Genomic DNA, 22,228 nt, shown 5'->3' with positions numbered 1-22,228 from the left:
CTCTGGTCTCCAGCATCTGCAGTCATCATTTACTCCTAGGATTAGAATGTGTGTATAGTTTATTCAGTCTGTGCAGAAATGATGGGCAACTTTTCTATAGTTTCATTAGTCAACATAAAAATTAGAGTTAGACCTTTCAGGTGGAAGTTAGAAATACTTCCAATTGCCAAGGCAAAGGTTTGGAACTCTCTTCTGCAAATGACAACTGATCAAGTGTAAATTTTAAATCTTAAATTGATGGCCCATCATTGTTTAAAACGTATTAAGAGACATGGCTACCTCATGAAAGGTTGTTATGAAATGTTGGAGGTAGTATATTGTTGCAGATAGAGAATTGCCTAATGGGCAGGAAATAACAAGTGAGGTTAAGGGGTTCATTTCAGGTTGCCAACTTGTAACCAGTGGGCTTCAGGAATCAGTGCTGGGACTGCAACTGTTCACAATACATATTAATGACTTGCAGCAAGTCAAGTGTAGCCAAATTTGCAGACTTCACAAAAATAGGTGGAAAGGCAAACTGCAAGAGGAATACAGTTTTTAAGAAGATATTAATAGGTTAAATGAGTGGTCAAAACGTTGGTAAATGCCATATACTGTGGGGTAAGTGTGAAGTTGTTCATTTTGGAAGGGAGAATAGATGAACAGAATAGTATTATTTAAGCAGAGAAAAACTACAGAAAGCTATAACAAAAGGAACTTGGGGGTATTTGTTCACAAAATACAGAAAGATTGCAAACATGGGAGCAGGTAATTAGGAAGGCTAATGGAATGTTGGCCCTTATTTCAAGAGTGTTGGATTATAAGAGCAGGGAAGTCTTACTGCAACTACAGAAAGCTGGTAAGACCACATTTAGAGTACTGGAAGCAGTTTTGGTTTCCTTATTTAAGGGAAGGTAGCATTCATCGGAAGTAGTTCAAACAATGCTCAGTAGGATGATACCTGTTTTGAAGAAGCTGTCTTATGAGCAAAATATTAAACAGGTTAGGACTCTGAGTTCAGCTATGTTGAGTGTCAAGAGAGTAAAGCAAGGTTGGATGGTCTTTAATGCTAAGAGTGTAATAGGCAAGACTGATAAGTGAATGGGGTGGATTCACACTTCCAAGTATGATATTGTTGCCATCGCAGAAACATGGTTGAGGGGAAGGGCTGGACTAGCAACTCAACATTCTGGGGTATAGGATCATTAGGTGAGACAGAGGAGGGTGTAAACAGGGTGGTGGAGTCGAATGAATAATTAAGAAGTCAATTATTGCAAGAAGGAGAGATGATCTTTTGGAAGGGTCCTCAAAAGAGGCTTTGTGGGTAGAACTTAGAAATGTTAAAGGGACAGGCACTTTACTGGAATGTATTATAGGCCCTCAAAGAGTCAACAGGAAACAGAGAAGCAAATATGTAGACAGTTCATAGAGGTGTGTAAGAGTAGTAATCAGGTAATTATACTAGGGGATTTCAACTTTCCCAATATAAACTGGGATCGTCATTGTGTTAAGGGTTTAGAGAGGGCGGATTTCTTGAAATGTATCCAGGGAATCTTTTGTGTATCAATACATAGAAGTGGTGGTGCAGTGCTAGATCTGGTTCTAGGGAAATAAGTCGGCCAACCGTTTGATGTGGCAGTGGGGGACACTTTAGCGATAGCGACCACAACAAAACTACGGTTTTGGACAAGGAAGATGACCTGCAAAAGATGGCTTTGGATTTGGGGAAGGCAGATTCTATTAGAATAAAGCTGAATCTGGCCACTTTAGGCTGGGAACAACTCCTTGCAGCAGAGCAAAGGGAGGTATTCAAAAAGGATCTGGGGAGAGTGTATGTCCAACATTTACCTTTTAAAGCAAAATGTAGAAGGACTTGTGAACAGGATTAGGGAGAATCGTAAGATATTTTATAAATACATTAAAGGGAAGAGATTAACCAGGGAAAGAGTTGGGCCCAATAGGGACCAAGGATGCAGCCTATATGTGAAGGTGCAGGACACTGGATAGGTATTGAACGAATACTTCCCTTCGATTTTCACTCTGGCAAAAAAGAATGTCGGTACAGAATTCAGGGAAAGGTATTGTGAGGAACTTTCAAAGTTTGATGTAGGAAATGGGGAGGTATTGGAGGTTCTTTTGGGCTTATAGACAGACTAATCCCCTGGGCTGAATGAACTTCATCCCAGCCTGCTGTGGGAGGTGAGGTAGGAAATTGCAGGGCTCTGATGCAAATTTTTAATTCCTCTCTGGCCATGGGGTAAAATGGATTGGAGAATGGCAAATGTGGTTGCAGTTTTTAAGAAGGGCGGTAGAAATGAATTAGGAAATTACAGACCACTGAGTTTCGTATCAGGGATCAGAAAACTATTGGCAAAAATTCTTAAACGAATTAATACTCACTTGGAAAGGCATAGGTAAATTAGGGACAGTCAGAATGGCTTTGTCATGAGGTCATACCTAACAAATTTGTTAGAATTTTTTGAAAACATGATCAAGTGTGTGAATGAGGAAAATTCAGTTAACGTGGTTTATATAGTTTTTGACAATGCCCCACATAGAAGACTGATTGAGAAGATTAAAGCACATGGAATTAAGGGAAACTTGGCGAGATGGATCAGAAACTGTTTTAATAATACGTCACAAAAGGTATTGGGAGGAGGCTATTTCAGTGACTGGAGGCCAGTGTCCAGCAGGGTACTGAAAGGATCAGTATTGGGGTCCTTATTGTTTGCTACATACATAATTGATATAGATGAAAAAGTGGGGGGGAAGGTTAAGCAAATTTGCAGATTACACCAAGATTGGTAGGGTGATTAATAGCGAAGAAGATAGTTGTAGATTACAGAAAGATATAGATAGGTTGGTCAGATGAGCAGACCACTGGCACATAGTATTTAACCCTGACAAATGAGAGGAGATGCACCTTGGAAGAAGAAACAAAATGTGGGAGTATTTGATGAATAGCAAGACACTGGGTAGCTTAGAGGAACAGAGGGATCTTGGGGGTAATTATTCTCAGGTCCATAAAGTTAGCAGAGCACATGAATAGGATAGTTAAGAAGGTAGATGGGACACTTGCTTTCAGGCGGCACGGTGGCACAGTGGTTAGCACTGCTGCCTCACAGCGTCAGAGACCCGGGTTCAATTCCCGCCTCAGACGACTGACTGTGTGGAGTTTGCACGTTCTCCCCATGTCTGCGTGGGTTTCCTCCGGGTGCTCCGGTTTCCTCCCACAGTCCAAAGATGTGCATGGTCAGGTGAATTGGCCATGCTAAATTGCCCGTAGTGTTAGGTAAGGGGTAAATGTAGGGGTATGGGTGGTTTGCGCTTCGGCGGGTCGGTGTGGACTTGTTGGGCCGAAGGGCCTGTTTCCACACTGTAAAGTAATCTAATCTAATTTAATCAGTCGTGGCATAGGAAGTAATGAAGGAACTGTCCAGAGTAGTGGGCCAGGCCACATCTGGAGTACTATCTGCAGTTCTGGTCACCTCACAAAAGAAAGGATGTGATAGCACTGGAGAGGGTACAGAGGTGGTTTCCTGGATGTTGCCTGGGATACAGGAATTGAGGTATAAGCAGAGACCAGATAGGCTTGGATTGTTTTCTTTAGAGCAGAGAAGACTGAGGGGAGACATGATTGAGGTGTATAAGGTTAGAGGGATATGGATAGGGTGAATAGAGAGCAGCTGTTCCCCTTGGTTGAGGGGTCAATCACAAGACGGAACAGTTTTTAGGGGCAGGAGATTCAGAAGGGATTTTGGAAAAAACCTGCTCACTTGCGGCGAGCAGATGGTGGGAATCTGGAATGCATTGTCCGGGAAGGTAGCGGAGACTGGAAACCTTACAATTTAAAACAAAGTTTGGATGAACACTTCAAATATAATATTCAAGAATATGGGATAAATTGGGATTAGCATACTTTTAGTGGTAGTCATGTTAGTGCAGACTTGATGGGCCAAAGGGCCTTTTTTTGCACGTATGAATCTAAAGGGGCTTGAAAGGGTAAATGCTGAGATGTTTTCCCTCATAGTAGAATATGGGACCAGACAGCATAGTCTCAGAGTAAAGGGGTGCCAATTTAAGACTGAGATGAGGAGGAATTGCTTCTTGAAGGGTTGAGTGCTTTAGGAACTCCTTGCCACAGAGAGCTGTGGAGGAAAAATCCTTGTGTATATTTAAGGCTGAGACAGATAGACTATTGATCAAGAGGGGAATAAAGCATTACAGGGAAAGGACATGAAAGTGGGTGAGAAATCTTACTGAATGGTAGAGCAGGCAGGACAGTCGAAAGACCTACTCCGATTGCATTTCTTATGGTCTGACATACGAATCTGTTTACAGATCAGCCAGGAATTAATTGAATAGGCTTGAGGGTCAAAATGACTTAACCCTGTTCTTATATTGCTATGTGTTCCTGATACATTCAGAGGGACTGGTTGACTTTAACATTTCTGTGATGTTAAAGGTGCAGGTGAAATGCAATTTACTGCTTTCAGTAACATATCAGTAAACTGTCACCCATGCCAGAGGCTCATCTATGGACATTAGCAGGCTGTGAGCAAATCTGCAACACTGCTCAGCCTGTCCTTTCCTCACCAAACATTCACTTCTCGCAGCAGTCACTATACATTAGTCAAGAGGTTTCCCCAACTCTAGCGTTTCCACCCCTGCTCTAGTTGGTGACCAGTTCATTTTGCACACAGCAGAGGCAAGATAGTGTTCAACAGTGCGTTCTGGTGACCTTGCCTGGTAAATTGACAAGAAGTTGCCAGAACTCACTGCATAAGGATCCCAAATTGTTGATTACTGAACTTAGTCTAGGAACTGGAGATTCTGGGATAGTTTCTTTTGTACACAAACCTCAGAATGAGCAATGGAGCAAAAAAGAATTCTCAAACCAAATCATTGAAAAAGAGTTTTCTGAATGAGAGTCTCGTTTACTATTCCTCATAATCAGCAACAATGGAATGGAAATTAGCATCGCATCCAAACAATAAAACCTATGCTTGCAGTGAACTCATTCCATGAGTTTACTTCAATCTTGGTTGCATTATTTCCAGACAGGTCAGGATACGCCTGGAGATTTTCCCTCCCCATGCTAGCAAGCGAGAGCAAGACACAAAAACTGGTCTAGGTACCCCTCTGAAACAAAAATAAAATCAGTGAAGTACCTATCGACAACACAAGAGGACAACAACGGATTGCCAAACTGTACTCTACAGGGTATATCGTTAAGGTTAAATCTGCAATTTCCAATTGCTGCAGATACCACAAGCTCTGATTAATAAAATTTCCTCAATGAGCCACCTGGCTAAAATAAAACACAAATCCAAACTGGGCAAGCTACAGGATAAGAAGTGAAGACTAAAAAAAGAATAAAAGTACCCAGAGAGAGCCAAGTTAACATTCTAAGTTGATAAAGTTTCTTCAGATCTGGAAAAAGTTACAGATGTATAGTTTTTAAACAAATAGTGGCAGAGAAACCAAAGTGCAAAGGAAAAAGGAACAGGAGAAAGCAAACAGGAAGGAGTGATAACATCAAAGCATTACCAAGTTGTGTAGAGTTGTCGTGTTTAGAAAGGGAGAACTTATTTGTTAAAAAAAAAGATACGAGGAAGAGTGTGTAGTTCCTTTAAGAGGTAAAGTATTTTTCTAAGTGTGGAGATTTATACAGAACAACGTGTCTGTAAGTAGTTGCAGATTACAGACAGTTCTGAAATTGAAACATTTATCAATTGGCTGTGCATTTGGAAACCTTAGGTTTGTTTTGATATTTTTGCAACTAACTTGAATCAGCCGATTCATTTAAACCAAGCACTTAGAGATTGAAAGCCAATTGAATTTAAATCTGACGGTTTTGACAAACCCAGACCAATGTTAACGTACGAAAATTGATACGTCATTCAAGATGTATAAGGAGAGGTTTTTTGAAAATTAGGGTGAGGGCAAACTGCCATCTGAGAAATAAACATCTCGCTCTCACAAGAAATCTGTAAGCTCTCTAAGAAAGCACCATCTATCCATAAAAGGAACCATGGCACTTCTAGCTAAGAATCCTCACAGAAGAACTCAACAGAGAAATCATCCCTGACTGCAGGATCAACGGAAGAAACACATTGTGACTTAAAAACAACAGAAGAAACGCATTTACGAATGGAGAGACAGTGGAGAAGGCGGAGCATTCCAGTAGACACATTCTGTGTAGACTTTGAGAGATTAAGTTTTAAATTTATTTTTTCTTATTACCTGGGTTTATACCAATTCTGTTAATTTGTTTACTGTTACGTGTTGTTTATAAAGTGACTATCAGGGATTTTCTTTCATTTAACCACTCTTTTTAACAGTTTATATAGGGAAGATGAGCTTCTCTCAGTATTTCAGTTTTAATTATCAAAGGGGTTCAAACTTTCCTCTTTGTAAGAAAAGGTAGGGGGATATTAAAAAGACAAAAGGTGATAGCCAATGGAACTAATAAAGAAATAATAGGTAGATGCAGAGTTGGTGAAAATGGGAATACAGAGTCATTATTAACATCTGCGATATGAAAAAGCTGTGGACAGATGTTATAATTGGAAAATTATTGATTTTATTTCTCTCTTCACCAGATGCTGCCAGACCCAGAATATTTCCACCTCAGTTCAAATTTCAGATTTCTATCATTCACAATTATTGCCTCAGAGTGAACAGATACATTGAGTACAAATAGAACACAGAACAGTACAGCACAGAAATGGGTCTTCTGGCCCACAATGCTGTGTTAAATATGGCGCTAAATTAAACTTATCCCTTCTGCTAGTCCTTGGTCCACATCTCTCCATTTCTTGCATATTCGTGGATTTATCCAAAAGTCCCTCTGATGCCCCTATTGTACCTGCCTCTACCACCATCCCTGGCAGCGCTTTTCAGACTCCTACCACTCTGTAAAGAACTTGCCCCTCGCATCTTCTTTGAACTTTCCCTTGTCTCATCTTAAACGCACGCCCTCTACTATTAGACATTTCAACTCTGGGAAAAAGATTCTGACGGTCAACCTGGTCTATGCATCTCATCATTTTATAGAAGTCTATCAAGTCTCCCCTCGGCCTCTGCCACTCCAGAGAAAACAACCCAAGTTTTTCTAGCCTCACCTTATAGCTCAGACCCTCTAATTCGGGCAGCATCCTGGTAAACCTCTTCTGCACCCTCTCCAAAGTCTCCACATCCTTCCTGCAATGTGGCAACCAGAATTGAACACAATACTAAGTGTAGCGTAACTAAAGTCTTATAAAGCTGCACATGACACCCTGACTCTTGTACTCAATTCCCCAACCAATAAAGGCAAATGCCCTTTTTACCACCCCACCTACTTGTGTGGCCACTTTCAGGGAGCCATGGATTTGAACCCCAAGATCCCTCTGTACATCAATGTTGATCCTAAGCTGTCTAGGGCTCATAAGACATACTGCCAGCACACTCTGACTGGAATTCAGACATCTCTGCAAAGACTCTACAACCCTAGAGAATGTTTATGTACATGTTTATAGCAATTGCAGATAGTTTATGCAACATGTTTCACTATTACAGCTTTTGTTTTATAAACCATTACTTCTGCATACTACCAGACTGAATACACACAGCTGGCAGTTCAGGTGTTCCTTCTAAATCCATGCAATCTTGTAACAGTGATCTGAGGTCATTAAGTGAAACTGGCAAAACCTGGCGCCCCACAGGCACATTCCTGGCAAATTTTAAGATTTGACTTCTGGGAACAAGTGCCAAGACTTAATTCCTGATCTGGTAATATAATCCCTCCTCCCTGGGAAGATATTACTACTGTAATGCCAGTAATGGACTCTGTACATTATGACTCAATGTCATCAACAAAGGTCCAACAGTACAACAAAATAAAAAGAATCCTTCTTAGAACAATAAATATAAAGTCAAACAGAACATGAATTATAATTTACAATGATACTGAATGAAGGTTAACTTTGGAGTAAAACACAGCACTTGGACTACTGATATGTACACCAAGAGTGTCCATGAGTGCCTATCTTCTGGCAATACTCATGCTGTTCACAAATGGAGTCTGCCACATGGACCCTCTTCATAATCTGAACTTGCTGAGGAGTTTTGCTGCGTCTAGGAATAAGCTGAACGTACAAATAATTCCATGAAATATTAAAACAAAAGCAAAATACCACAAATACTAGAAGTATAAAACAAACAGAAAATGTCACAAATACTCAAGCAGGTCAGGCAGCATCTGTCAAGAAAACCAGAATTAACATTTCAGGTCACCGTACCTTCATCACAGAATAGATATATTCGGATGAAAGGTCACTAAATTGAAACGTTAGCCCGGTTTCTCTCCACAATTATTGTTTGACCCAGTGTACTTGAAGCATTTCCTGATATCTCAACACTGAAAGGCCAAGGTTTGCAAAATGAATAAAGTAACTTTGTTCCATCTCTTTGATGTGTGCCAAAGAAAGCCAGAGCATCTACTAGCTCTACTTACATGATTCAAGATAGGTTTTGAAATTAAAAGAAGCCCTCACTATTGAAGGAAAGCTATAAGATTCTAATCTAATCAATAACAAAATATAAGTCAGAGACCCATTCATTTCATGGGCAATTTAAGGCACCATTTGGGAAATAGTGAACTGTAGCTTCTTCCTAGTTCAACAGATTATAATGTTCAAAATACTCAAACTCAGGCACAGCCACAGAACCAAGAAACCCACCAGAGAGAAATAGGAGGATGAAGGAGATAACATCAGTCAATCAACACAGACTTCTTCACGAAAGCCAAAGGAACAGTTTCCCAAGTCTACCATTTGTGGCAGATGAAAACTAAACTGTGTAAATGTGTATAATCTACCTCTGATCAAGCTTTTGTCACCCACCTTACCTCTTAATGTCTCTTTACGACACTGTGTAAATATTGTCTGCTCTTATGAAGTGCTTTGGAACTTTCACATATTAAAAGCATTATGTTCATTGTTGTTAGGCCACTTCTGACCCAATTTATGTTGTCATTGACCAAAAATCTAACAATAGCCCCCAACATTCAGGATCCCTGCTCAAGATGCAATCGTATCTGTTAGGGTTTTGTTTAAAAGCCACATGCACACATTCCAGAGAATAGTTTAATTTGTGATTCTTTAAAGTTCCATTAATCTGACATACATCAGATTGCACCTACCAGAAACCTCATGAGCCTTTTATCAACTGCTAAGTTGGCTAAAGTATCTAACATGCAATATAACGAGTTCTAACTTGGTTGGGGATCATAGCCACAATTCTTCACTACTTTTCCACTTATCATCCAGTCTTTTCAATGTTGGTGTTGTTTTCTGCCACAGCGAGACACTGGGGGCATTCTGCAGTCCAACCACACTGTTTCAAAATGAAATAGGTATGTTGACACAAACTTTGTTCAGAGCTGAAAAGGTGTTGCTGGAAAAGCACAGCAGGTCAGGCAGCATCGAAGGAGCAGGAGAATCGACGTTTCGGGCATGAGCCCTTTTTGAATCAAACAAGTTGACTGACTAATTATTAAACAGCTTCATTAACAAAGCAATCAGTCAATTGGTCACCAAAATTACATCACTTCAATGCAAATTCTTGATTTTTACAACACCTCATTTACTTCTGCTGTTTCCTTCATTAGGAGTTCTCAGGTGGTGGCGAGAGGTGTTTGCCAATTTCACACCCAAGTTATCTCCAAAACATGGTGTGTGTGATGGGACATAGATTCTTTCCACATGATGACCTCCTCAGCCTAAAGCAGCAGCAAAGTACATAAACTTCGGTTTAAAACTGGAGTCTGGGAACAAAGCTGCTAAAACAGAACAATATCAGGTCAATGAAAGTGGTCATTAGCTGTATTCTGAGATTTGCTAATCTTGCACTTCACACCAACCAGGCCCCAGGATACAGCAAAAGAAGGCAGATTTATAACACCATTACTCAAATCTATTGGGATTAGTAGTCTTACTAGTAGAATGTGGAGGGTAATGAACAGATAGAGTCATAGAGCATAGAAACAGACCTTCAGTCCAACCTGTCCATGCTCACCATAATCCCAAACTGAACTAGTCCCACCTGCCTGCTCCTGGCCCATATCCCTCCGAACCTTTCCTATTCATATACTTATCGAAGTGTCTTTTAAACATTTTAACTATGCCGCATCCACAGCTTCCTCGAAAAGTTAACACCACACACAAACCACTCTGCGTAAAAATGGTGCCTCTGTCTTTTTAAAATCTTTCGCCTCTCACCTAGAAAACATGCCCCCCAGTTTTGAAATCCCCTACTCTACAGAAAAGACACCTGCCATTCATCTTATCCACAACCCTCATGATGTTATAAATCTCAATAAGATCACCCCTCAACCTCCTAAGCTCTGGTTAAAAAGGACCCAACCTGTCCAGCCTCTCCTTATAACTCAAACCTTCCATTCCTAGCAACATCCTGGTCAATCTTTTCAAAACCTTCTCCAGCTTAATAATAGTTGAAAATGTGTTGCTGGAAAAGCGCAGCAGGTCAGGCAGCATCCAAGGAGCAGGAGAATTGACGTTTCGGGCATGAGCCCTTCTTCAGGAATGACAGGAGAAAGTGAGGACTGCAGATGCTGGAAATCAGAGCTGAAAATGTGTTGCTGAAAAAACGCAGCAGGTCAGGCAGCATCCAAGGAGCAGGAGTATCGACGTTTCGGACATGAGCCCTTCCTCAGGAATGAGCCCTTCGAGTCCAGAACTAGAGGGCATAGGTTTAGGGTGAGAGGGAAAAGATATAAAAGAGACCTAAGGGTAACTTTTTCACACAGAGGGTGGTACGGGTATGGAATGAGCTGCCAGAGGAACTGGTGGAGGCTGGTACAATTGCAACATTTAAAAGGCATTTGGATGGGTATATGAATAGGAAGGGTTTGGAGGGATATGGGCCGGATGCTGGCAAGAGGGACTAGATTGGGTTGGGATATCTGGTCGGCATGGACGGGTTGGACCGAGGGTCTATTTCCATGCTGTACATCTCTATGACTATGTAATAGCAACACCATTTAAACCAATGGGACCAGAATCGCATTATAGCCAATACAGGTAAGGAGAGTTCACATCCGACAAATACTAGTCTAAATTCTTCAATCGCGTTATAGCCAATTTGTGTTGAAGAAATGCACGCTATGGCAGAACTGACTGTACGTATTTGTTACTCAGTTTCCCTCTGACTACTGGGGGGCCTACAGTACAATTCCTTCAAGGTGATCATTCCTTTCTTATTTCTAATTTCAACCTACATATTTTCACTGGATGATTTTTCAGAAATATCTGCTTTAGTTACAGCATTAAATGTTTTCCTTAATTAAAAATGGCACTCCCACATCTTTTTTGCCTCCCTTTCTATTCTTCCAATAGCACCTGAAACCCGGAACATTGAGATGCAGTCCTGTCCATCCTTCAGCCAAGTTTCCATAATAGCTTTGACGACTCAAACCCATGTGCCCGAGTCCATCAGACTTACTTGGTAAGATCCCTTCCATTGAAATAAATGCAGTTTTAATTCCTTCCTTACTTCATTCTTGGGTTTGCTCTTGTCTGTCTTTTCTATCTAACTTGTTCTTTTCAGATTCAGAACCATCCTCATCTATCTTTCAATTTACTCTGCTACTTAGGATTCCTCCACTCCTCCCACCAACATCCCACCTCCACCTAATATTTTACAATTGCGTTAAATAGAATAGCAAATCTCTCACTAGGATATTGGTCCTTTTCCAGTTCAGGTGAAACCTATCCTTTTTGAACAAATCTTTTCAGACCCTAAGAGCTCCCAATAATCCAAGAATCTGAATCCCTGAACATCACACTGCCTCTTCAGCCATTGATTTATCTTCTTTATTCTTTTATTCCTTTTCTCATTTGAGCTTGGCACCGGGAATAAACCAAAAGATTACTACTTTTGAGATTCTGTTTTTTAATCTTCTACCTAACCTCTTATATTTACTCTGTAAGGCCTTAATCTTTTCCCCAATTATATCATTCCTACCAATGTGGACAAAATCTCCCCTTTAACAATATGCTTCAAATGTTTTGAGACATCCTTAATCCTGGCACCAGGTACACAACATATTTTTCTAGATTCACGCTCATTATTGCAGAATCTCCTGTCTGTGCCTGATAACAATTATTCTTTTAAATTCTGTCAAACCTTTTATTCTAACTTCCCAAGATCTGACTGCCTCTTGTATTTTTCTGAGAGACTAACCCTTTCAAGAGTACCTAAAACGGAATATCTGTTTGAGAGAGAGGAATAGCCACAGGAGACTTCTGAACTACCTTCTTACCTTTCCTGACAGTCACTCATCTACCTGACTGATCCTGTTGTGTAATTATTTCTCTAAATCTTGGCATTTAACGCTGTCTCTTGTATGCACTCAATGACATCGAGCCTAAAAAGAAGTAATTGCACCTTATATATAAAATAAACTACCATTCCTTACTCAAAGAATATTAAACATGCACAAAAAATGAATCTTAAATAAAATAAAACACTTAGCTGAACAATGGAATTAAAATTAACTCCTTCTCAAGCAGTCCAGCATTCATTTTCAATTGGCTGATAAAAAAAATCATCTCACTGAAGAGGCGTCCACATGTAGCCCTCTCCAAAAGCTCCATATTAACAAAAACCTGTCTTCCACAGTTTAGGCCTCTCCATAAGCTCCATAAACACAACTTTATTCTGTATTCAGCCCTAATTGAACAATTCTTTATTCTAAGAAATGAAAAAGACAAAGTGTTTATTAAAGTTATTTTAAAGTAGGACAGCTCTGATGAAGAGTCATCTAGACTCGAAATGTTAGCTTGCTCTCTATCCACGGATGGTACCTGACCCGCTGTGATTTCCAGCATTTTGTGTTTTCAGGAGAGTTTGACAATAGAAGATAACATTGTCAAGTAGTATTATCCCTCACCTTGAAAACTCCAACTTCATCTAGATTTCAAACATCAGCTTTTTCCACCCGGTGTAGTTCAATACCATGAAGCTCTTCAATCAGGGAATGAAGCAGCAGTGATTCATTGAAGTATGCAGCAGTCAACAGCTGCAAACATCTGACTGAAAGCCCTTCCACTCCACACAGCTTCCAGTCAAGGATGTTTACAGCAGCATATACTGCCAGCAATCAACGCTGTCAAGATGGGCAAAAGATCACAGATAACAAAAACTTAAACTAAAACTAAACACTGAAGCTAGGTGGACAATAATCTCACAAGACTAGAAACAATGATACAAGGATCCCAATCTGATCAGTCTGATAGCTACACTGCTCTGTTAAATGATTCTTTGGCAGGATGGCAAATGAGAGAACTTCTAGAAATTCACCAATACCACTTTATGTACAATTAGTTACAGTACTCACCTAGGACAAGACCCCTACACTTCTTCAAAGATATTTTTGCATCTTTCTGTGGATCAGACCCAAGAATCTACGCAGTCAATCACTGCATAAAGAAAAACTAATCTAGAACAGTGAGAATATAACACTGAGACCATAATTTATCTGAGATAAACAGGGACTCTAACGTATTGCGCAAAGTCCCACTAAGACCTAATCCTTCTTGAACTAACCAAGCAGGTAGTATGTAGTAAACCACTGGCCTTGGTCACCACTCAGGTATACTACTCAGACCCATGTCTAAAACAAGACATATCCAAGATTCACATACAGGAGTAATACAGACCAAGTCAGCAGTGGTGCAAAGCAACAGTGACATTCACGTAAGCTCATTAAAATTGAACTAAATTGACAAAAGAAATCCGCCTACCACAGAAGACTACTTCAGTCCAACGCACTTAGCCAGTCAAGCACAAAGAAGTCGCTATCATGCTGAAAACTGAGGTCCATATACCAGTCTTCGTGAAGAGCCCTGCAAATGACTTCTGAGAGTACGTAGCTCACTTTAGTCAAATTAAAATGGAGGCAAAGTTTAGGAAGTGACCAAGAATTTCATTCTGGTTCATTAAACTGAAACAAGGATGTTCCAAGATATTTAGTGACAAGGTAACATAAACATCTAACTGAAAGCTGTATTTATTTTGTAAAGCTTTCAGTTAAAGATGTTTACATGACCGCTACACCAATGCATATCTGAATGGCCAAGAGATAAAGTTATCATCATGCAACTTTTAAAAAAAACCAAACTCTTAATTCTATCAATTCCGACAGTATTGAATAATACTTTCCTCTACATCTTACGGCAACCTCTTGCCCCATCTTATTGTGTAATCCCAATAAGTTGCATCTCAGTGGCACTACATGTTCCTCTGTATTCCTCACCTCTCTTGAAATTGCACCTCTAGAGAGCTGGAGTTAGAAGCTAAAATGTTAGAAGTCAGTCAGTAACGTGATAGCTATCAACAGTTCACCATTACAATGAAGGAGTGATGAATCACTGTGGGTCTGCTACATGGTTGAATATTTTTATTTATTGGCTCTTTTGAGCTTTTGTTTTTGCTTGAAATAGACAGTGCACAACCATAAAAGACGCTGTTTAAAATGTAAGGAAAAAAATATTATGGACTTTATTTGGAACAAACCATATTGAAGTATCGTAACAAAACCAGTTAACAGCACAGTATCAGACTAAATTGAGAAATGCCTTTCTATCTCAAGTTAAAGATCAGCACATTCAGGTCATTAAATAAAATCCACACCACCACCTACAGGCCAGTCCTAACAGATATGATTGAAAACATAAGTTGACAGTGCTTATTAATATTTCAGTGCAGAGCCAACTCCCCCACTACATAAATTGAGACAAATGATTAAAAAGCATAAAAATAAAAAAAGAAATTCGTATATCCACTAATTATTTGCTCCAAAAAACCCCACAAACTTTAACAAGGTTTACTCATGCATGCTGCCACCAGAAGGCAGTGTTCTACTTTCTTGAGGTAAATAACTGAATGCAACTACTTAAACAAAGAACATTTTATATAAGAGTACAACGTTTAGATACTATCAGGTTTAAGAGGATGGCGGGTGAAAAAAAAAACATGCAACCTAGATTTCTGATGAACTTTGTTGTTAGGTTTATAAATCTATTTGTTTTTTTGTTTCTTACCTGTCGTTTTGGAGGTTTGAGCTCATCTCTAGGAACAATGTCAATCAGAAAATCAAACTGATCAAACTTAGTAATGGCCATGGCAATGTCGTTCCTCTGTCGGGAGGGAAACATCAAAAGTAACTCAAACAGCTATGGCAACAAAGCAGCAACACAAAAAGGCAGCAGGTGTCAGAGAGATTTCTCAGCAGCAGTTTTTTGTGGGGAAATGAATCAATAATTTGCATCCACAACACCTTCATTTTTTAAAAAAAATTCATTCTAGCCCTAATAGCACAAATTAGTCCTAGTTCTTGGAATGAACTTGCATTAGGTTAACACTGAGCAAGTCGGAAGGTGTCTGAAGGACACAAAAGAGTATATAGGGACTGGTTGGTCAAAAGGAAGGGATTGGTTGTTGGGCTTTGTGCCCATTTTTTATCCTTAAAACTTCTGGTTACAAATTTCAAAGTTGGCTGGCACCCTCCTGTAGTTATATTATGTTAAAACCTTTTACCGCTGACTCAGTTAAATTCCTAGCAGTAAAATAGAATTTAATTTTTTTTTGTCTGGCTGCAGCCTAACGTGACTAAATACTGACCTTTAATCTTCCCTTGTAAAATTTTTAAGAGTCTTTAACTTAAAAAAAATGGGTCTTTATTAAGTCAGAGTATAGGGTGACACTCCCAGACATTGGAATTGACACCACCATGTATTAGTAAACCCAGACTCTAAACTGGTTACTGAGAAAGTACACTGAAAATAACAGAATTGAAGCATTTGTGGAAACCTATAACTACATTATAGCTTATAATGAATCACTCAGTCTCAGCCACAGTGGCCAAGAGTTTGTTACAACACATCTGGGCAAATGGGAAAAAGGACTAGGTAGGGGAAAACAGAACTAGCCACAGCTCCCAACCTTTCTTTTCAAACAAGACCTACGACAAAGTGTTTGATAGTACTTCAGCTCAATTCTTGTCTCTAATTAGCAAACAACACTGACAGACCAAGCAATCCTCATGGACAATTACAGGTGCGAGGCCATCGCCGCATCACCACTATTTAACACTGATCCCATCCAATGCAATCAGAGACCAAAAGACAACAGAAATCAATGGAAAGTTTAAAAATTGTGCTTCCTCATAACAAAAATAAATTGTACTCTATCAGACATCTAACTGTACCATCCACTGCTGACAGCAGCCTGTGATTCTCTTTCGCATTGCTCTTCTCTTTCTGGAGAAATGCTACTTTTTGAGTTTACTGCAAAGCTGTAGACTCCAGTAAAAACAAATTAAGATTGAAAATGTTTAGCAGGGCAGGCAGCATTGTCGCAGAGAAATAAGATTAAAGGAAGATCAAAAGTTTAAAATTTTAATGATAAAAGGATATGTTGTCAAAACATTTCACCTTGCAATCATCAGGGTGGAACTGCAAGAAAATCAAATCTCAAAATCAATAAGAATTTACACAGCATGAGAAGAGGGTGCTGACTGGTCAACGTTGTAGTCCTCACAGCAGCACCTCAACCATTCTAATCTCACGCAAGCTGTTGTTGAATTTCCACTTCCAATTGGTCAGGGCACGTCCTGGGAATTATACCAGAGAATCAATGTTCCCAAGCTTTTGTTTAATTGAAAAGAAAGGGACAATAGGTGATATTTTCTTTGTTTGCAAAGGACAGGACACTGCATATGAATAAATGTTGCTTTAGCAGAAGCTGAATATTATCTTAAATTGGATGTTATTGTAACGCGTAGCTTAATACCGATTGTTTAGCAAGTGCTGTCCAGTTATGGAACTATACATAATATTGGGCACTTCTTTGTCCTAAGTTTCACAAGCATGGGTCAATTGAATATAGTCAATACACTGCCAATTATAAACAAAAGAGACGATGCACCGGTCATTGGGATTGTACAGCCCTCACACCAGCAATGAAATTCAAATACCACATTATGCATTTGGATGAGGCAGGACACCTTTTTGGTTTGACAGCAGTATCCTGTTAATACTACTTTGTGTCGTTACCACATAGTACCAGTGCGAGATTACTTGCTTCACCTGGCGCTGAGACACTTATCCTTCCAGGGTAATCAGAAGTAGATTGGGCTCTTTTCACAGCTGACACTAACAGCTTTAGGCCAACTCATTAGCCTGCATGATATATAGCAAGCAATGATCCGAGTTGTGTAGTTATTGTTCCAAAGGATAGCTTGATCCATCCTATTTCAAATCACCTGTGTGGTGATCCAAAACCTTTTTTTTTAAATGTAGAAGGTTGCTAAAAATCCCAACTGCAAGAATATGAGGAAACCCAGTGAAGGTAGGTTTGTAGGGGACTATAACAGTGAACGCATTAGCGGATTTCTTAAAAGCACATCAAGGAAAGGGAGCTTATTAGACGCTCATTTTCAAAAGATGAATCTAAGCTCAGGATGGAGGTCACTGGAGCGAGTAAAGAAATCTTTGCATACAAGTGCAGCTTTAAATACGGCAAACGTTTCATCTATGTATTTTAAGTATGCAAGGACCTTGCTTTTGCGCTGTGCAGTGAAATAATGATTGGAAGAAGTTTCAGGTCTGACTTGACACATCAGCAAAATGGGCCAGGTAGGTTCAAAACCCACCTCAGGCAGAAGTTTTGATTCAATTAGAGGAAATGCATTAAATTCTCTTCACAACAAAAGATGATCCACACCAAACACATTAAAGTCTGTTATTTTGACTACACAGTCAGCAATGAGAAAACCTGACATCAAAATAGGCGTTCAAGTTAAACAGCAGCATTGGTTTGTTATTGTTTGAATCAAATCATTAAAGCATGATTTTAATTTAGCAAATTTTAATCAAAATATATAAGTAATAGATGTAATATTCCTTCTTTTAGGAATTCTCTCATAGCTTATTTATAGAGTCATGGAGTCATAGAGAGGTACAGCATGGAAACATTTCAGCTAGTCACACTACTGCTTTGACTTTGAGTATGGGACAACTGGTGCATAAGCATCCCATTTAGGTGTGACCAGTTTGGAAGAGTGCTGGCAAAAAAGAGTTCTCCTCCTTTTGGCCAAGCTGATAGATAGTCCTGCTCTGAAGGCAGCGTCTGATGACCATTAGAGTTAGTATTCCTTGACCTGTCAGGCCCTTTTGTTGTCTTATCAACATTTTCTTGTTTCAAACTCTCCTTTCCATTCAAGGTTCCTCTTATAGAATGTCCAGTACCTGCAGAGTCCTGCGTTTGTTATCTTCAGTGTGTATCCATGCTCGTAAGGATAACTCTGTAATGAAAATCTGAGCTGCTTTCGCAAACAGCACTGGTGCCTCTGCACTGATCATCTATAAAGATAAAAGAAGAGTGCAATTACATCCTAAAAGTCTCTGCTACTGTCATCTGCTCTTAATGAGGATGGGCTGATCAAAGCTCTTTCATTGACTGTACCTTACTAATACAGAGCTGAGGCGCACTATGCAAAGCCCCATATATTCTAGTAGCTAATATGATTTGCACAATGCGGCTTCAATATGAAACAAGGCAATTGGCAATCTGAATTTTTTTAGTTTAAAGGGTGATAAAATGATTAGGTGGGTACATGAATAGGAAGGATTTAGAGGGATATGGGTCAAATGCTGGCAAATGGGGCTAGGTCCAGATTGGGATATTCTTGTCAGCGCAAACGAAATGGACCAAAGGGTCTGTTTCTGTGCTGTACGACTCTATTAGACATTAGAAGATTTTAAAGACATTTTTGGTTCACAACTACAGGAAAACGTTCAAACATCAGTTACCTGTCAAGAGTTTCTGGTTCTTGCCCTAATAATTCAGACACCTCTTACTTTGGGTATTTTTCTTCAGTATAGACAGAGGCCCTATTGGCCATCGTACTTATGTTACTCATCAGCATCAAATCTCATCTGCCAGCATTTAGCCTGTAGCTTTGTATTTTATGGCACTTCAAGTGATTGCCTAAATATTTAGTAAATGTTATGTTTGTTCTTGCATCTGCCAGCTTTTCAAGCAGTGAGTTCCAAATATCAACCACCCTTTGGGTGAAAACGTTCTTCCTTAAATACCCTTAAACCTCCTGTTCTTTACCATAACTCTATGCTGCTGCTTAATGGATCCTCTACTAAGAGGAAAGGTTTCTTCCCGCATACCCTATCTATACTCCTCACAATTTTGCACACATTAATCAGGTCCTCCCTCACTCTTCGCTGCCCAAAGGGAAACAACTCTAGCCTATCTAGCTCCCCCCTCATTGTTGATAAACTCCATGCCAGGCAACATTCTGGTTAATCTGCTCTGCATCCTCTCAAGTGAAAATATCCTACGTATAATGTGGCAACCATAACTGCACATACTAGTCCAACCATGACCTATCTAATGTTACATACAGCTCCATTGAAACCTCTGTGCTCTTGTATTCAATGCGGTGGCTAATAATGCCAAGAAATCCCACAGGCCTTCTTAACCACCAGTCATGTTGCTTTCAAGGATATGTGAACATGCACACCAATGTTCCTCTGAACCTCTGTACTTCCTAGGGTTCTACTATTAATTATGTACTCCCTTGCCTTTTTAGTTCTCACAAAAGATATCAACTCACACTTTTCAAGATTAAATTTAACTTGCACATCTGAATAGTCCGTCTATATCATCCTATAAATCTGTGGCTTTCTTCCTCACTACTTGCTGCAAAAACAATTTCATTTCATCTATGAACTATTGATCAAACATTTACATTTAAATCATTAATGTACTCAACAATCTGCAAGGGACATGGCACCAATTCCTGTGGTACAGCATTGGACATCGTAGCAAGGGACAGTGTGTGTTGATCAATGGTTGTTTTTGTGCCTCGAGTCCAAGCCAACTTTGGATCCAATTTGCCAAATTGCATCAGCTATTACCTTCTTGATCAGTCTCCCATTCTCATTAAACAGTTTAAGATATAAGATTGTTGGTACATTAAGGCATTGGGGAACAGTTGATATAAAAGTAACTTGGTCTGATGGGCGGCACGGTGGCACAGTGGTTAGCACTGCTGCCTCGCAGCGCCAGAGACCCGGGTTCAATTCCCGCCTCAGGCGATTGACTGTGTGGAGTTTGCACGTTCTCCGCGTGTCTGCGTGGGTTTCCTCCGGGTGCTCCGGTTTCCTCCCACAATCCAAAGATGTGCAGGTCAGGTGAATTGGCCATGCTAAATTGCCTGTAGTGTTAGGTAAGGGGCAAATATAGGTGTATGGGTGGGTTGTGCTTCGGCGGGTCGGTGTGGACTTGTTGGCCCGAAGGGCCTGTTTCCACACTGTAATGTAATCTAATCTAATCTGATGCTTTAAATAAGGACAGTGTGGATCTCATTTTCTCTGTCCATGGCTGCCAGTCTGACTGAAGGATTTACATAATAAGCAACTGCACAGGTTGCAACTTGGGTACCATAACACACTGAACCAACAAGAATATGCAAATGTATCAGAAGATGATGGAAGTACTCAGCAGGTCTGCCAGCAGTTATAAAGAATGAAACAGATTTAAAGTTTTATGGTTGATGACCCTTCATTAAAACTATGTTTCCATAGATGCTGCCAGATCTCAGAATTCTCAGCAACCTCTGTTTTTAAGTCAGAGTGTTTGTATCTAAAATATTTTGCTCTTGTCTTAAGTTTTTAGCCACCCCATTAAATTTCTGCACCTGGCAAGTTACATTAGTTCTGTTCTACATACAAATCAAGAACTTTCCACTAATGATAGCCATTTCTCCAAAACTGTCTTTCAGACCCAAAGACAACAGATTCCTACGAGAGTCAATATTTGTGGACTGTACGCCCACACTGAAATGCTAGGAAACTGGGTTACTGGCAAACACCACATGGCAGGAGAAAATGGGGAGTCAGCTCAGTGCTGAAACAGAATCAAAAATGACTCAAGTTAAGAAATCAGAAATCTAAGCTTAGAGAGTCTTCATACTTGTCAACGTATTACTGTCTATTGTACACTCCCAGTCATTTTTTTTTAAAGAGATTGGAATCTTCCAAACTTTGTTTTCTTTTCCATCAGATTTGGAATTTTTCTTTTAAGTAGCCACTGCTATTATAACAAACTTTAGTCACCATTTTCAACTCAAGGAGTTTTGTTAAAAAACATGAAAATAAATTAGAATGGAGTTGTGTAACGATAAGAAACACTTTTATGAAGATTTAATGGAAGTAAAATCAACATTTGGCTGCTGTGTGATTTTCTTAATGAATGTTTAAGCATTTGAACTGCAAGTAGATAAATCCTAGTCATACAATGTTTTGTTTCGGTTGCTAAGCTATTAGGTTAAAAGAAAGAAGCAGAAAAATGGAGTGAGAGAGATAAGATCTGTGGCAAAACATTTTCATTCTAAAGAGAACGGCATCACTCATCAGTCTTTATAAAACTAAGAGTCAGTGATTGACTTTTCCATTACCTCATCTGGACAGAGGAGGCAGCTGACCTACACAGCTTAAAAAGATTCCAGATTTGATCACCTGAGCCCTGGTGAAAGCACAAGTGTTACAAAGTTTGAGAGAAGATTTGTAGCTCGGGTGCTCGTTGTGGGTCTGTTCGCCGAGCTGGGAATTTGTGTTGCATACGTTTCGTCCCCTGTCTAGGTGACATCCTCAGTGTTTGGGAGCTTCCTGTGAAGCGCTTCTGTGATGTTTCCTCCGGCATTTATAGTGACTTGTATCTGCTGCTTCCGGTTGTCAGTTCCAGCTGTCCACTGCAGTAGCCGGTATATTGGGTCCAGGTCGATGTGCTTATTGATTGAATCAGTGGATGAGTGCCATGCCTCTAGGAATTCCCTGGCTGTTCTCTGTTTAGCTTGTCCTATTATAGTAGTGTTGTCCCAGTCAAACTCATGTTGCTTGTCATCTGTGTGTGTGGCTACTAAGGATGGCTGGTCATGTCGTTTCGTGGCTTGTTGGTGTTCATGGATGCGGATCGTTAGCTGTCTTCCTGTTTGTCCTATGTAGTGTTTTGTGCAGTCCTTGGATGGGATTTTGTACACTACATTGGTTTTGCTCATGCTGGGTATCAGGTCCTTCGTCCTGGTGAGTTGTTGTCTGAGAGTGGCTGTTGGTTTGTGTGCTGTTATGAGTCCTAGTGGTCGCAGTAGTCTGGCTGTCAGTTC

At 39.9% G+C, this 22,228-nt stretch overlaps 1 protein-coding gene across 6 annotated transcripts in view; it reads right to left on the bottom strand.

Annotated features, from left to right (window-relative positions):
- nfyc (nuclear transcription factor Y, gamma) overlaps positions 1-22,228 on the bottom strand; it is an 86,499-nt gene that overhangs the window by 23,886 nt on the left and 40,385 nt on the right. For all 6 annotated transcript variants that reach the window (XM_043717961.1, XM_043717963.1, XM_043717958.1 and 3 more), the window contains 2 exons: positions 18,297-18,410; positions 15,090-15,185 (listed from right to left, as the gene is read on the bottom strand). In XM_043717961.1, the coding sequence (XP_043573896.1) occupies positions 15,090-15,185; positions 18,297-18,410 (210 nt within the window). The remainder of the gene's footprint in view (positions 1-15,089; positions 15,186-18,296; positions 18,411-22,228) is intronic.

The sequence above is a fragment of the Chiloscyllium plagiosum genome, chromosome 27 (assembly GCF_004010195.1).
Source record: "Chiloscyllium plagiosum isolate BGI_BamShark_2017 chromosome 27, ASM401019v2, whole genome shotgun sequence".
NCBI lineage: Eukaryota > Metazoa > Chordata > Chondrichthyes > Orectolobiformes > Hemiscylliidae > Chiloscyllium > Chiloscyllium plagiosum.
This window is presented reverse-complemented; position numbering and strand designations above follow the sequence as displayed.